Source organism: Protopterus annectens, chromosome 3.part0 (assembly GCF_019279795.1).
Source record: "Protopterus annectens isolate FY-2018-M chromosome 3.part0, PAN1.0, whole genome shotgun sequence".
NCBI lineage: Eukaryota > Metazoa > Chordata > Ceratodontiformes > Protopteridae > Protopterus > Protopterus annectens.
This window is the reverse complement of record NC_056731.1, coordinates 380684076-380697889: the sequence shown is the minus strand read 5'-3', so window position 1 is coordinate 380697889 and position 13814 is coordinate 380684076. Positions and strand designations below refer to the sequence as shown.

At 39.6% G+C, this 13814-nt stretch overlaps 1 protein-coding gene across 3 annotated transcripts in view; it reads left to right on the top strand.

Annotated features, from left to right (window-relative positions):
- The window catches only part of LOC122796388 (C1GALT1-specific chaperone 1-like), a 553523-nt gene extending 540346 nt beyond the window's left edge, over window positions 1-13177 (top strand). For all 3 annotated transcript variants that reach the window (XM_044064830.1, XM_044064829.1, XM_044064831.1), the window contains one exon: window positions 11860-13177. In XM_044064830.1, coding sequence (XP_043920765.1) covers window positions 11870-12838 — 969 coding nt within the window. In that variant the 5' untranslated portion in view covers window positions 11860-11869 and the 3' untranslated portion in view covers window positions 12839-13177. The remainder of the gene's footprint in view (window positions 1-11859) is intronic.
- The last annotated feature ends 637 nt before the right edge of the window (window positions 13178-13814 follow it).

The following is a 13814-nucleotide window of genomic DNA, read 5'->3' as shown; positions in this document are numbered from 1 at the left end:
TACAAAGTATGAAATCAAGATAAACTAAAGTCAATCAAAGTTAGTTACACTTTAAAATGAAGGTTCTATAATTTGGACAATACTTTCAAATACAGAGTAATGGACCATGAAAGGTGTTTCAGACTCAGGTAGGATATGCTAATATTGGTGAACCGTGTTATTAATTTTTATATTACAAAAAACATTAAATAGGGGTATCATAAATTGTCAAATTCTACCTTGTGATAAAAGAAACACACCTCTTGGTTGTAAACTGTTAATCTCTTCCGGACATGGTACTTTTATGGGAAGGCACAGGGATAGAGCTTGGAAGAGTTAAGAGCTACATGAATAGAGAAGTATATGCTCACACTATAAAAAAAAAGATTCATATGAACACAAGGAGAAACAACACAGCAAATTAACATTAAGGAAAAAAACAGTAAGAAAAAGGGATGTGAATAATTGATTCATGGAATGTGAAAGGGATACCAGATAAAAAGAAAAGGAAATTATGTATGCAGTTTATTTTAATTCAGATGCAAATGTATTTATACAAGAAACACACATGTTAAAGGAAGAATGGGTGAAAGGGAGAAAAAAAAGGATAAAAACAATAATACTGTTAGGTAATGAAGCGAACAGTAAAGGGAGAGTTAAATTTTAATTAAAAACTCATTCAAAGAAATGATAATACATCATGACTCGGATATAAATGGAAGATGGTGCTATTTTTCAATTAAAAGCTGTAGTCTACAGAAACCACTTTTCTTGAGCCTGTATAGTCCATGTGCAAAACAACAAGATTTTATCATTTAAATGTATAACATCCTATTTCCAAGCTATTGCTGTATAATAGGAGGTGACTGGAACACAGTAATTGACCCAGTAACAGAACAAGTAAAAGCAAAACTTACAACTCTCAAGCCTCCATAGTGATAAATGATCTAAAACAGATTTTAACTTGTTCGACCCACATTGCTACCATAACAGAAACCCATCTACAGTAAAATTCATATACTACTCCCAATGTTATAAATTGTGGTCTAGATTAGACTTCTTTCTGATATCAGAAATATTCCTGAAGGCAGACATAAACTATTGAACAGAACCTAGCTTTTTTTTTTTTTTTTTTTTTTTTGACCACTCAAAGATTACAATAAAAATAAGGTGGCCTGGTGATTTAAGCCTGAAATCAAGCAGTATAAACTGGTCCCTAAATCCAAACTTACTGCAGAAAAAGGATATAATACAGGAAATAAACAACATATTATACAAACCCAGTCATGACTTAATGTGGACAGATATTCTTATGATATTAAATGGATAGCAAGGTAAAGCAATGATTAGGGAAATTTTGAATAAAAATGTGTCTTACTATAAAAAGTGTGTAAAGAGAAAGAGACAAAACTAAAAGAAAAAATAATCTAAATAGAAGAATCAATCCAAAACAAAAAACAGAACTCATTACTGGAAGAACAGATGCATAACTTACAACTACAATTATATATAATGCATACAGAACAATTCTCATTGCAGAAATGAAAACCTTTGCAAGGTACTCAGAATGGGCACCAACTCCCTCAAGATTACTGGTGAGGATAATAAATGTTAACAATAGTGCCCCTATAATAACAGAAATTGAATACCAAGGGAACACGTATAATACTAATCAAGACGTTATCAAAACTTTTGAAGATTTGTATACTAAACTATATGGTCCACAAAAAAAGTACAGAATTAGAGAGAGAGAGACTTTTCTAAAGAATCTAAACTTCCCAAAGATAAATCAGACACAGAAGGATCTACTTTAGGTCCTTTCATGCAACAAGAAATCCTCTCCGTAATAGTCTGAAAACAAGTAAAGCTTCTGGACTCGATTGTTATACTGCTGAGTTTTATAAATCCTTTGGACAAAAAAATTTCAAAACTTTTACCGAAAATGTGTAGCTGTATAAGAGAATAATACATTGCAGATGTATATTTAAATAATTCAAAGACCATCTTTATACCTAAAGGAAAATCTGATAACAAAAACCCAGGAAACTACAGAACAATTTCTCTCATAAATCTAGACATCAGAATTCTAGCTGCCCTGCTTGCAAATGGACTGAAAAAAAGTATTACCAAACATAACATTTGGGATTCATGATTGGTAGGCAGACATGTGAATAACACGTTAACCTTAGATACACTGATCTTGCTATCTAAACAAAAGAAAAAACATATCTATGACCTTGATTTAGATGCATGTAAAGCCTTTGACAAAATAAACATAAACTTTTTATTTTCTATACTGTCTTATTTTGATATACCACAGGAATTTACAAATATAATAAACATTTTATGTGAAAGCACTTGTGCAATTCTGTACATTAATAAAATAAAATTCAAATCCAATAAAAATTATAAATGGGATCAGACAATGTCCTATATCTGTGTACCTTTTTAACTTGTATAGAACTTCTATTTTTACTCATGACCCAAAGTATGTGCCATCATATTCCAGAAATTTTTAATAATAAAATTGCACTAACATTCTTTTCTGATGATTTAAACTTGTATTTCATACTCCCTAACACTGACTTGAGCAAATTCCTAGACTCAGTTAACAGCTTCTCAGAAGTTTCAAACTATATAATCAATCCCACAAAATCTCTAATTTTCCCTCTGAATCCATTAGGTCACACTGACCCAAATTTTCCTGATTCAGAAGTAAAATTGAAATAGTCCCTAAAATACTTGGGGATATCCTTTGAACATAACCATATTCATGCAGAATAACCTACCAATGATATGGGATAACACTGAACAAGATATCCAGAGATGGGGAAAAATGAATCTGTCCTTTCTTTCAAAAGAAGTAATTATAAAAATGAATACTTTCCCAAGCTTATTTCAACTCAATGCAACAAATGTAATAGTTCTGAAAAACTTCTTTAAGAAATTAAATATAGCTTTAGCTAAGTTAATTTAGTACCCGAAATCTGTCAGAATCCGCTATCAGAAGTTAATGTATCCTAAGGAAAAGGGAGGAGTGGGACTTACTGACTTTAAAGGTTTACTATCAAAACATGAAAAATCAAAAAATTTTCCACCTTTTGATCAAATTAGTTTAATGAATCTGGTAATACAAAAATACCAAAATATATGAAATGGTAACTGTGGAATCAACATTTGGATACCAGAAGTTCCAGTGTCGAAAGTTCATGTTACCAGCATTGTTTTTGCAGGGGGGGGGCAAACCCCCCACACTCCCTACATATTATATTTTCCAATTCCGAGATCGCAATACAATGAGGAAAAGAGGAAATTTGCCAATCTCCACTGTAGTGCGAGCTGTTATCAGAATGTAAAATGCACATTAGTGAATGTACACTACCATTCACTAATGTGCATTGAACATTTTTCAGAACAGCATTACGGAAACTGGAAAAAGATGTATTTGACTTGATGGTAAACCAACCTTAACTTGTATTATGATACAATAGGTTCAAATAGGATCATTCTAGTTGCTGAATATAATCCCAAGGGTAAAGAATGGTATCCACTATGGATTAAATTATGGTATGATAGGTTCAAATAGGATCATTCTAGTTGCTGAATATAATCCCAAGGGTAAAGAATGGTATCCACTATGGATTAAATTATGGTATGACTACGTCAAAAAGAGTAAAATGAATCCCAAATCCATTCCATTTATAAATTAGGAAAATCTAAAGGATAGCAGATTTCATATCTTTTTAAAACCTAGAATAATTAGATTTCAAAAAATTATGGCAGCACTAAATACTTGTATCCTGTTACAACCAATACATTTCAACACAAACCTCAAATTAAATAGTGAGATGATAAACTTGCACAAATATCCACTCATTAAGAAATGCAGTGTTTGGGATATTTACAGACATGGGAAAATCTTTAGAGGAATGTCCTTAACCTTCCGAAAGGATATATCACAATGCTAAGGCAAATTAGAGAACTGTGCACTTCAATAATTGGAGATTTTGAAGTAAACAATAAAGACTTAAATACTTGCACTACACTATGGAACTTGCTAACTTTAAGGAAAAACATGCTGTCTAATAGATATAGGCTAATAGTATCCCTTCAATATCATGCTTCTATTTTGTATTCAAAGTACTGGGTTGAAAAGCTCGCAAAAATGACTGAAAAGCAAAAATCTAAATCCATCGAATCAACATTAAAATTAATTCTGTATAAGAAACTCATGTACACTCAACTAATGGTAACAAACAATGATTACTTTACTCCAGAAATACTCAACTTCAACTCAGAAGTTTCTCCACACTGTGGCTATTCCATATCTTCTGGATCTTTAAATGTACTTGTACGTTATGGTGCTCACTGAGAGTCACACTGGAGAGGATGGGGATATAAAAATCCACATTATCATGGGAACTTGCAGTTTTGCATATCACCTCTCAAAAGTTACCCAGACTTGACCTGCATATCCTAGTAACCCTCTTCTCTTTTGTAAAATTGTCTTTTGTAAAATTGTACATCACTCAGAACTGGTTAGATCAAGCCAAATTGTCATGGGAGGGCTTCAGAAGTATAATAATAAAGTTTACATCAGCACATAAACTGGTAACAAATAACCCAAGTAAGCATTCCTATTTTCTAAAATACTGGAGTCTTCTCTTGGATTATATCTTAAAAGAATAGATAAATGAATAAAAAGACAAATTAGTGTGAATTTAAACTGAAAAGGGCATACAGCACTTTCTTTCATGATTGTGTGTCTAATCTAAACATCATAGGCAGCAACTGTGAAACGTATATTAATCAGAAGACATTTATGTAGCACTTGTATGTATTGTATATAGAATGTTATCTATTTTGTGTATTTTGCTGTAACACTGAAAATTATCTTGCAACAAGATATGACCTTCTATTCCTATGATGCAGTATTCTAGCTGTGGGATATCATGCCCTCAGGCAACTCGTACGCCGGCTCTTATACAAAAGCTTCAGCTTGGCTGTTGCATTGTGCATGGGATGTCGCACTTAGGGCCATAAACCAGGGGCTTTAAATGTGACATCTGCACCCACAATCCCCAGAACTTGTAATCCACAGATGACATTCGTATTGTATGATCACTTCTCCATAGACGTCGCATCCTAAGATAAGTAACCCGTTGGGTTTATAATTTTCTTATTTTTGACAATTGTTCTTGCTAATGCTTGGTTGTTGTAGTCTTTAGCTGATGTCAGGGAAAAAGGGAAAGTGCCAATGCGGGTGCCAGATACCTCATAAAGACACCCATGCCAGGTGTGTTTTTTGCCTATGCCGGGAACACAGTCACTCCTCCTGCGCTATTTGTCAGTCGTTTGTGCCCAAGACCTTGTGCGGCCATCTAGCTGCATTAAACCTTTACCTGGAGAACTAGTGCCTTAAGCAGTTAGCCCTTAGGATGGATCCTACATCGGAGGCCACATCTGAACCCTCGTGCAAGAAGGCCAAGGTTCCTAGGCCTTCTTTGCCTGCCACTCCACTTCCCGACGCACCGCCAGTTGCCATTCTAGGGATTGAGGCGCACTCGGAGGATACGTTGGCTGCAGTGACATCCCTTGTGGAAGCTGTTTCGCAGTAGATGAATGGCACATCTGTGGAGCTTATCCAGACATCGACTACCATTGATGTAAAGGGGGAACCAGTTTCAGTGGTAACTCTGGCAGGATGTGTTACTGTCCAAACCCGACGCCTGGCCTCTCTCTCTACTTCCTCCCCGACCAAAAAGAAGCAAAAAACTAAACATACCTCACTTCTTCAGAAGTCGCACCGAATTGGCAGACCTTCACCTCTTCTCTTATGCAGGCCTTTATGGCCCTCAGGCCTTCAGCCTTAGCCACCTCCACCCTGCCTGTTCTGAGCCCTAGGCCTGCCTCTGCTTCTTCCCTCCCATCCATGACCCCTCATGTCAGAGAAGAAGAACATTTCATTTTCATCCTCAGAAGAGTCCATTTCTTATGTTTCCCAGATTGCCTCCCCCAAGGAATATTACTCTCCTGATGAGGATTCTGTGGAAGGGGATTCTCCCCTTGAGGACATTAGTTTTGGTGAGACCATCACCAAGATGGATTACTTTAAATGGGATACGTTCCAAAAAACAGACACCCATAAAAGGTACTTTGAGCTGCTGCAAGTGGAATCCCCCTCCCCTTCAGCAGTTCGGCCTTTTCTGCCTGCCTACTTGGATGTCTTCAATGCTATTTCCAAAGCCCATGACTCTCAGCCTCCAGCCCCTAAATGTCTTGACCTCTTCTACAAAGTACCAGAGGACCAAAACTTCCTGGTCAAACCACCCTTGGTGGACCCAGCTGTTATTGCCACCACTTCAGATAAGCAATCTAGACTGCTGCCCTCTACCTCCCTACTGCCCACTGACAAAGACAGCAAGTACATGCATAGGATGGGGAAGAAGGTATACACTTCAACATGGTCTTTCAGAGTCATAAATTATCAGACCCACATGACAACATAAGCATTAGACTTGGCCTCTCAAGCCTCCTCCATGGTAGCATCCTTGCCTGACAAGCCCCATCAAGATGAACATCTCAGCCAAACTTTCCTTGGCACAACAGGTAGCCAGGCATTCCATCAGATGCAGCTACGATGCGGCAGAAGCATCCACCAGGTCTGCAACATCTACTTTGAGGTACTCATGGCTAAGACTCCAGAACCTCCCTGAGGATTTCAAGTCTAAGATCTTGGATGCCCCGCTGGACCACAATGTGCTTTTTGACAAACAATCTGCTGACCTTTTTAAAAATCTACAAAAAAAAAGAAAGAACTCCAGGACATCAAGCACCTGCTGGTGTCACCCATCTCCAGCTATTATAGAGCCTACCCTGCTAAGGCCACCTTTGTGAGACATGTACTCCTCAGCCATCCTCTTCCTCCAGGTTCAGGAGAGGGGCTGGAAAACCTACCAATTCCAGATCCTCTGCTCCACCTCATCAACCCAGACAGCCCTTTCAGGACAGAGAAGTCCCAGTAATGCGTGACTGCCTTGCCCACCTTCCCCTCTCAGCCCGTCTTTGCCACTTTGACAATCCATCACTTCATACCAATGGGTCTTAAACATTTGTCAAAAAACGTACTTCCCATCCTGGAAAGAGAAGCCACCCAGATGAGGCATGCCTCTCATCCCCAAAAAACAGGCCCATCTCATGCCACAAGTTCTGGCAGACCTTTTAAAACTAGGCACCATAAAACATATCCCCCCAGGACAGGAAGGGATGGAGTTTTACTCCCGCCTGTTGAGACCCATCTTAGACCTGTCCTTCCTAAACCTCCATCTTCAGGTACCATCTTTCAAAATGCTCTCTCTTCCCACTCTGCTGCCCCTCATTCCAGCCAAAGCCCTCATGGCCACCCTGGACCTAAAGTAGTCCTACCTGCACATACCCATCAGGAATTCCCACAGACAATTCATGCATTTCTCTGGACCTGCCTCTCATTTCCAATTTACTGCCTTGCCCTTTGGTTTATCCACAGCCACCCTGAGCCTTTACATCATGTCTGGCTCCAGCCATTGCCTTTTGCAGAACTCTGGGTATACAGATTTACCCTTATATGGATGACATCCCGATACTGGCAGAGTCCAGGGATGCTCTATTGAAGCCTCTACATTTCACCATGTCCCTTCTCTAGAACCTAGGATTCACCATCAATTTCCCCAAATCCTGTCTGATCCCAAACCAGGACAACATTTTCCTAGGCTGCAGAAACAGAACAGACACAATGAAGGCCTTTCTACCACAGAACAAGGTTCATTCTTTGACTTCCCACTTCCAGGAAGCTCTACTATCCCAAAAGGTGACAGCAAGGCAATTTCTTCAACTCCTAGGTTTAAATGGCAGCTACCATCCCCTTGCTACCACTGGCAAGAATGCACATGCGCAAGTTACAGTAGTTCCTGAAGAACACCTGGTCTCAACACCTACATCCCCTAGAGAAGGCCATCCCTCACCTTCCCTGTCTGAAAACAGAAAGTTGGTGGATCCAGCAAGTGCAACTGAACCCAGGGGTCCCACTACAGCCCCCCCACCCCAACCCAAGTTATGCATACAGATGCCTCAGATTCAGGTTTGGGAGCAACTCTGGTCTATTACAGGATTCAAGAAAAATGTCATCCTTCTCTTCAGGCCAAACACATCAGTATTGGGGAAATAACAGCAGTCTTCTTAGCTCTTCCTGGTTCCAGGTGTGCTCCAGATTGTCACCGACAACACTACGGTGATGTGGTACCTCAACAAGCAGGGAGGAACAAAGGCCTATCAGCTGTGCAGATTATCCCTGCTGATGTGGGACTTTTGCCTCTCATCTCAATTTAGTCCTGCAAATAGCCTACATCCCCTCATAGGACAACCACCAAGCAGATCTTTTGAGCAGGACCTCCTCACCTCAGCACAAATGGATGCTGAGCAGGGTTGTTGTCTTAGACATAGTCCACTGGTGGGGTACTCCACAAATAGACTTGTTTGCCTCCCCCAGAACAAGCAGCTGCAGAACTTCTGCTCAAAATCCCACTCCCCTCTAGCATGGAGAGTGGACGCTTTCAGCTTCCCTTAGGAGGGGAAGTTCCTTTATGCCTTCCCCCATTCCAACTTATTCAGAAAGTCCTCCTAAAATTTCAGAAGGACAAACCAAAAATCTTGTTAGTGACTCCCTACTGGCCAAGGCAGCAGTCCGTTCCCCCTACTTTACAAACTAGCCAAGGGCAATCACTTCAAGTTACCCTACAAGGTGGACCTATTGACACAAGACAAAGGAACTCTCCTACACCCACGCTTACAGATGTTCTCTGACTGTGGGTGATAACCTTTTGATCCCTTTCAGACACCACTACTCAGAGGATGTGCTTTCAGTCCTAAGGGAGGCAAGGAAATCTACCACCAGAAAATCTTACATGGCTAAGTGGGAAAGATTTGCAAAATGGTGCGTGAACAAGGGAAGTGACCCCAGCTCCACTGAGGTTCCCCTGGTTCTAAACTACATGTGTCAATTGATAGAGTGGGCTTTCTTATTCTTCTGTAAAAGTACACCTCTTTGCCATATCAGCCTGCCTTCCCCTGGAACTCCCCTTGCTTGCCAGGCTCGACGTAAAGCACTTCCTTAAAGGGGTCTTGTATATGAGACCACCTAGGAAACCTATCCTCCTGCCTTGGGACCTTAACTACATCTTAGAGAAATTAACCCAGCACCTCTTTGAACTGGCTGGGCCTTCTTCCTTACAGATCTGCACATGCAAGACAGTCCTGGTGGTGGCTATCACATCAGCCAGAAGAGTGTCAGAATTGCAGGCCTTAATGGCCTGTCCCCCCTACACCGTCTTCCACAAAGACAGGGTGTCCCCGAACCAACCCCTCCTTTATGCCTAAGGTGGTCAATGACCTCTCTCTTAACCAATCCATTCATCCACCCACCTTTTCCTCTCGGCCTCAAATGAAGGGGAGAGGATACTGCACTCCCTGGATGTGCACAGACAACTTAGTTTTACCTGGACAAGACCAAGACCATCAGGAAGATTAAGCAGCTCTTTGTCTCTTTCCACCCCAGAGCCCTGGGCAAGGTAGTCTCCAAGCAAACTATCGCATGCTGGATCAAAAAAGCTATTTGCTTCTGCTATTCCCACCATGGAAAGGATCCCCCAGCCGGAATCAAGGCCTGTTCCACTACAGCTGTGGCCACCTCAAGAGCCTAGGCACATTATCCAATTTGGAAGCAGCCACTTGGGCCACCATCCACACTTTCACCAAGCATTACAAACTGGACCACGTTTCCAGAGCTAGGACAGGATTCACCAGGGCAATCCTGCTGGATCTTGTAGAACCCTTTTCATCTACCACCACACACTCATCCGCATAAGCTGTGGTACTCTCTCATACCTAGAATACTGCAACATAGAAATAGAAGGACATAGAATAGTTGTGTAAAATATTACAATAACCATAGATGTCCTTCTCTTCCATGTTGCAGTGCTCCTTTCCACCATCCAATCCCCCCAGGTCATATTCCTTACCTGTTCTACCTACATTACAGTAGGTCTCCAAGTCACACATCTGGAAACAACTGGCATTCCTCTTGCTGGGCTTTCTTCTCTGCCTGCTGGCCTTCAGGTTCTGAGGATTGTGTGTGCAGACGTCACATTTAAGGCCCCTGGTTTATGGCCGTATGTGTGACTTCCCACACATACACACTGCAACAGCCAAGCTGAAGCTTTTGTATAGGAGCTAACACAAGTCATCTGTGGGCATGGAATCCCACACCTAGAATACTGCAACATGGAAAAGGACATCTATGGTTATGGTAAGATTTTACATAACTATTCTATACCCAAGTATGACTGTAACTGTTCTACAGAGTAACTGAATTGTGGCTTGTAAAATGATTGGAATTGCAATATGCAAATAAAACAAGAGAAGAAGAAAAAGAAAAATATTAAAAAAAAAAAAAAAAAAAAAAAAAAGAGGAGGGTCACCTAAGATTACAAAACTTAAAAGCACCTGAACATACAGAAGAAATGTGTTATATACTGGAAGCCTGCCCTTGGGAGAAATAAGATGTCTTTTTTGCCTTTTCATAGTTTATTTTCCTTTGTATAGTAACATAAACATTATAACATATAGCATTGAACTTATATGATATGAATTCTATCCAGACTTTTTTTTGGAGTTTTTAACTTCTTTTCATGACTAACATTTGAACCATAGGGCACCAGCATTTCAGCAACCATCTACCTGAATTCTGTAGAATCCAATATATGTAAACCATTTATAGCTCTTCTTTGGATGTATGCAGGTGTAGATGATGTGATCCATCTATGTGCACTTTTTATTTTGTACATAGAACATGCACTGTATGGGACTGAGAATCTACTACAGGCACCTTTGTTACATATGTCCTGTTGAAGTGAGGATTTGCAGTCTGTTCTGCATTCATTTGTCTGAACCAGAGATATGCATTCACTTTACTGCCCAGCAGACTTCGTAGATGATATCACATTCACCGGTCTTCACCATGAAGTAAGCCAGCTCAGTGGCATGGTGATGTGGCGTTCATCCATGCTACTGGAAACACAGGCTGAGAATCAAGCTCCTACCCACCACAATGTGAATCATTCATCTGGAAAAATAAACGCTTGCCACAAGGAAGTGTAGCAGATATCCAAACCAGAGAAGGAGAACATTATGCCAGATATGGTCACACATTTCCCCGTGGCTGAACTTGTAACTCTCCAGGCTTAATTCTGAGCCTCTGCTGCCAGTAGCCGGTATGGATGCCACATCACTATAAAAACTGCCATGGAATTCTTGCATAGGAGCTGCTGGGCCTCTTTCTGTACTAATTGGGAGTGTGTTTGGTTGAGTTATGAGTACTTTAATTTGTATATTTTTTGAGTAATATAGAACATAATTTGACTTGTCATAGCTGAGGCTTTAGCAGAGGCTGTGACAGTAAGCTGAATGTGTGGTATGCATAATTAAGGAACTCTTTTACTCTTAACTTCTATTTATCCACCCCTCTTCACCATATTTCTTTGCTCATTTAATTGTACTTGATATAGAATTTCCTCACAGCTGCATTCTGTTATATATGTACTACTGGTTGAGTATTGTCAATCCTTATTAGTGAATATGTACTACTTGCTCCTGGGTTGAACCTGTAAATGGTCCAAAGAGACGCGAGTTCTATCCTGGTTACCAAAGTTAAATAAATTAAATAAGACACTGGAATTTTCAATTCCATCTGTGATCTATTGCTTTCTGTGGGATGGGGAAGTTAGAAATGCAGCTAGTGTTAAGTTATACAAATGCTCTTCATTGACTTTTTTTTCTTTTCATCTTTAGAATCCAGAAAATGAAAATGGTTTCTGAAGTGGGAGCTTTCCTTAAAGGTATGATGCTGGGAGGATTCTTCTGTGCACTAGTGACACTTATTGGCAATTACAATACAAGATATGAAACCAAAGAGATGCCACATATCCACCACCACCACCACATCCATGCACCTAAGAGGGAGGAAATTTTAAGTCTTTCTAGAACAAAACGTCTGCAACTCACACAGAACATCCGTGTGTATTGCATCATATTAGTGAAGCCTAAAAACCTGGGACACTGGGCTGCAGTAAGAGAATCCTGGAGTAAGCACTGTGATAAAGCCGGTTATTTCAGCTCCGAAGATGTGAAAGTGTTTGAATCGATCAACCTTGGAACCAGTGACATGTGGGTAATGATGAGGAAGGCATTCAAGTATGCGTATGAGAATTATAAGGATGATTACAGCTGGTTCCTGGTAGTCCAGCCAACCACTTTTGCAATTATAGAAAATTTGAAGTATTTTTTGTTGAACAAAGATCCAAAGCAACCTTTTTACTTTGGTCATACTGTCGTATCTGGAGAGCTTCAATATGTTGAAAGTGAAGCAGGAGTTGTCTTAAGTTCAGCAGCTTTAAATAGGCTCATGTCAGTATTCGATGACCCAGTAAAATGTCCAGAGAAAGGAAGCATGCTTTGGAAGCTGTCGGCAGACAAAGAGTTGGCTGTGTGCCTTAAGTACACAGGTGTGCTAGCAGAAAATGCAGAGGACTCTGAAGGGAAAGAACTGTTTAATACAAAGCCTGTTGCCAATCTTGTGCAAGATGCAATGTCCAAGAAACCCACTGAGGTGGTAGAAGGTTGCTGCTCTGATGTAGCTATCACATTTAGTGGACTTAACCCAAACCACATGCATGTTATGATGTATGGTGTCTATAGACTTCGAGCATATGGACACTCGTTCACTGATGCTTTGCTTTTCTTGCCGCCTGAAGGTTCAGATAATGACTAAAGAGATGGAAAGACTCAATGCGTTCACCTGTATAGGATGAGCCTTGCAACAGAAGCAAAAACAGTAACTGGTACGCCTAATGACTGACAGAGTTTATTTTTTAATGAAGATTTAAATCTAATCAGAATTTGAAATGAAGGTCATTTGGAGAAGTCTAATTTTTCAAGTGCAATGTGGAGACTTTTAAATAATGAATGTATGTGTATATTCAGTGTGAAGTATGCACACAGAAAGAAGTACACATAACCTGACAGGAATGGTGGAGCCATGGTCTGAAAATTATTTTTATGAGAATGTATGATTGCATTTGTGGCTTAAACATTTTAACTTTGGTTTGAAGATTGGTTTATTTGTGTGTTTATTGCCTGCAACAAATGGTATAGTAGTAACACACTGATAATTACTTGCACAGTTAAGTTAAAATGTAATACAGGAACATGAATAATATCCACACAAGTTTCATTGATTTGGAACTTGTTGAAAAACTGTTGTATCGCTTAAGCTCTTAAGGGTAGGAAAGGGAGCATTTGCATTCACCTTTTTTCATTTTTTTCATAAATGCCTCGAATTAAGCATAGAGCTTTCACCCTTTGCTTTTTGTTGTGCTTTTGTCTTGTTAATTTACTGATTAAGTCGCTTCATAGAATATTTGTAGGTATTTTGGGAATTATCAGTGAGGTATTTATAAGTTTATCCATTGTATTTGCATTTTTTTATTCCTTTCTAACTAAATCTGATCTGGAACCTCCTAATATGTTTTCTGTATTCTCGCTGAAACCAAAACATTTGACTGTGCCTTAGTGGTACAGGATCTTATTGCTTGTTATCATGTATTACATTGCCTTGTAGGTGAGATAAAGTGCAAAAATTTAGTTTGCTACATTGAGGGACTGCATAAGTTATTCTGTTACAGAGCATCCTCGCACAAAGCTAAATCAATGTGTGGAAATGTCTTTTAAAGAAGAGTACTTGAAGT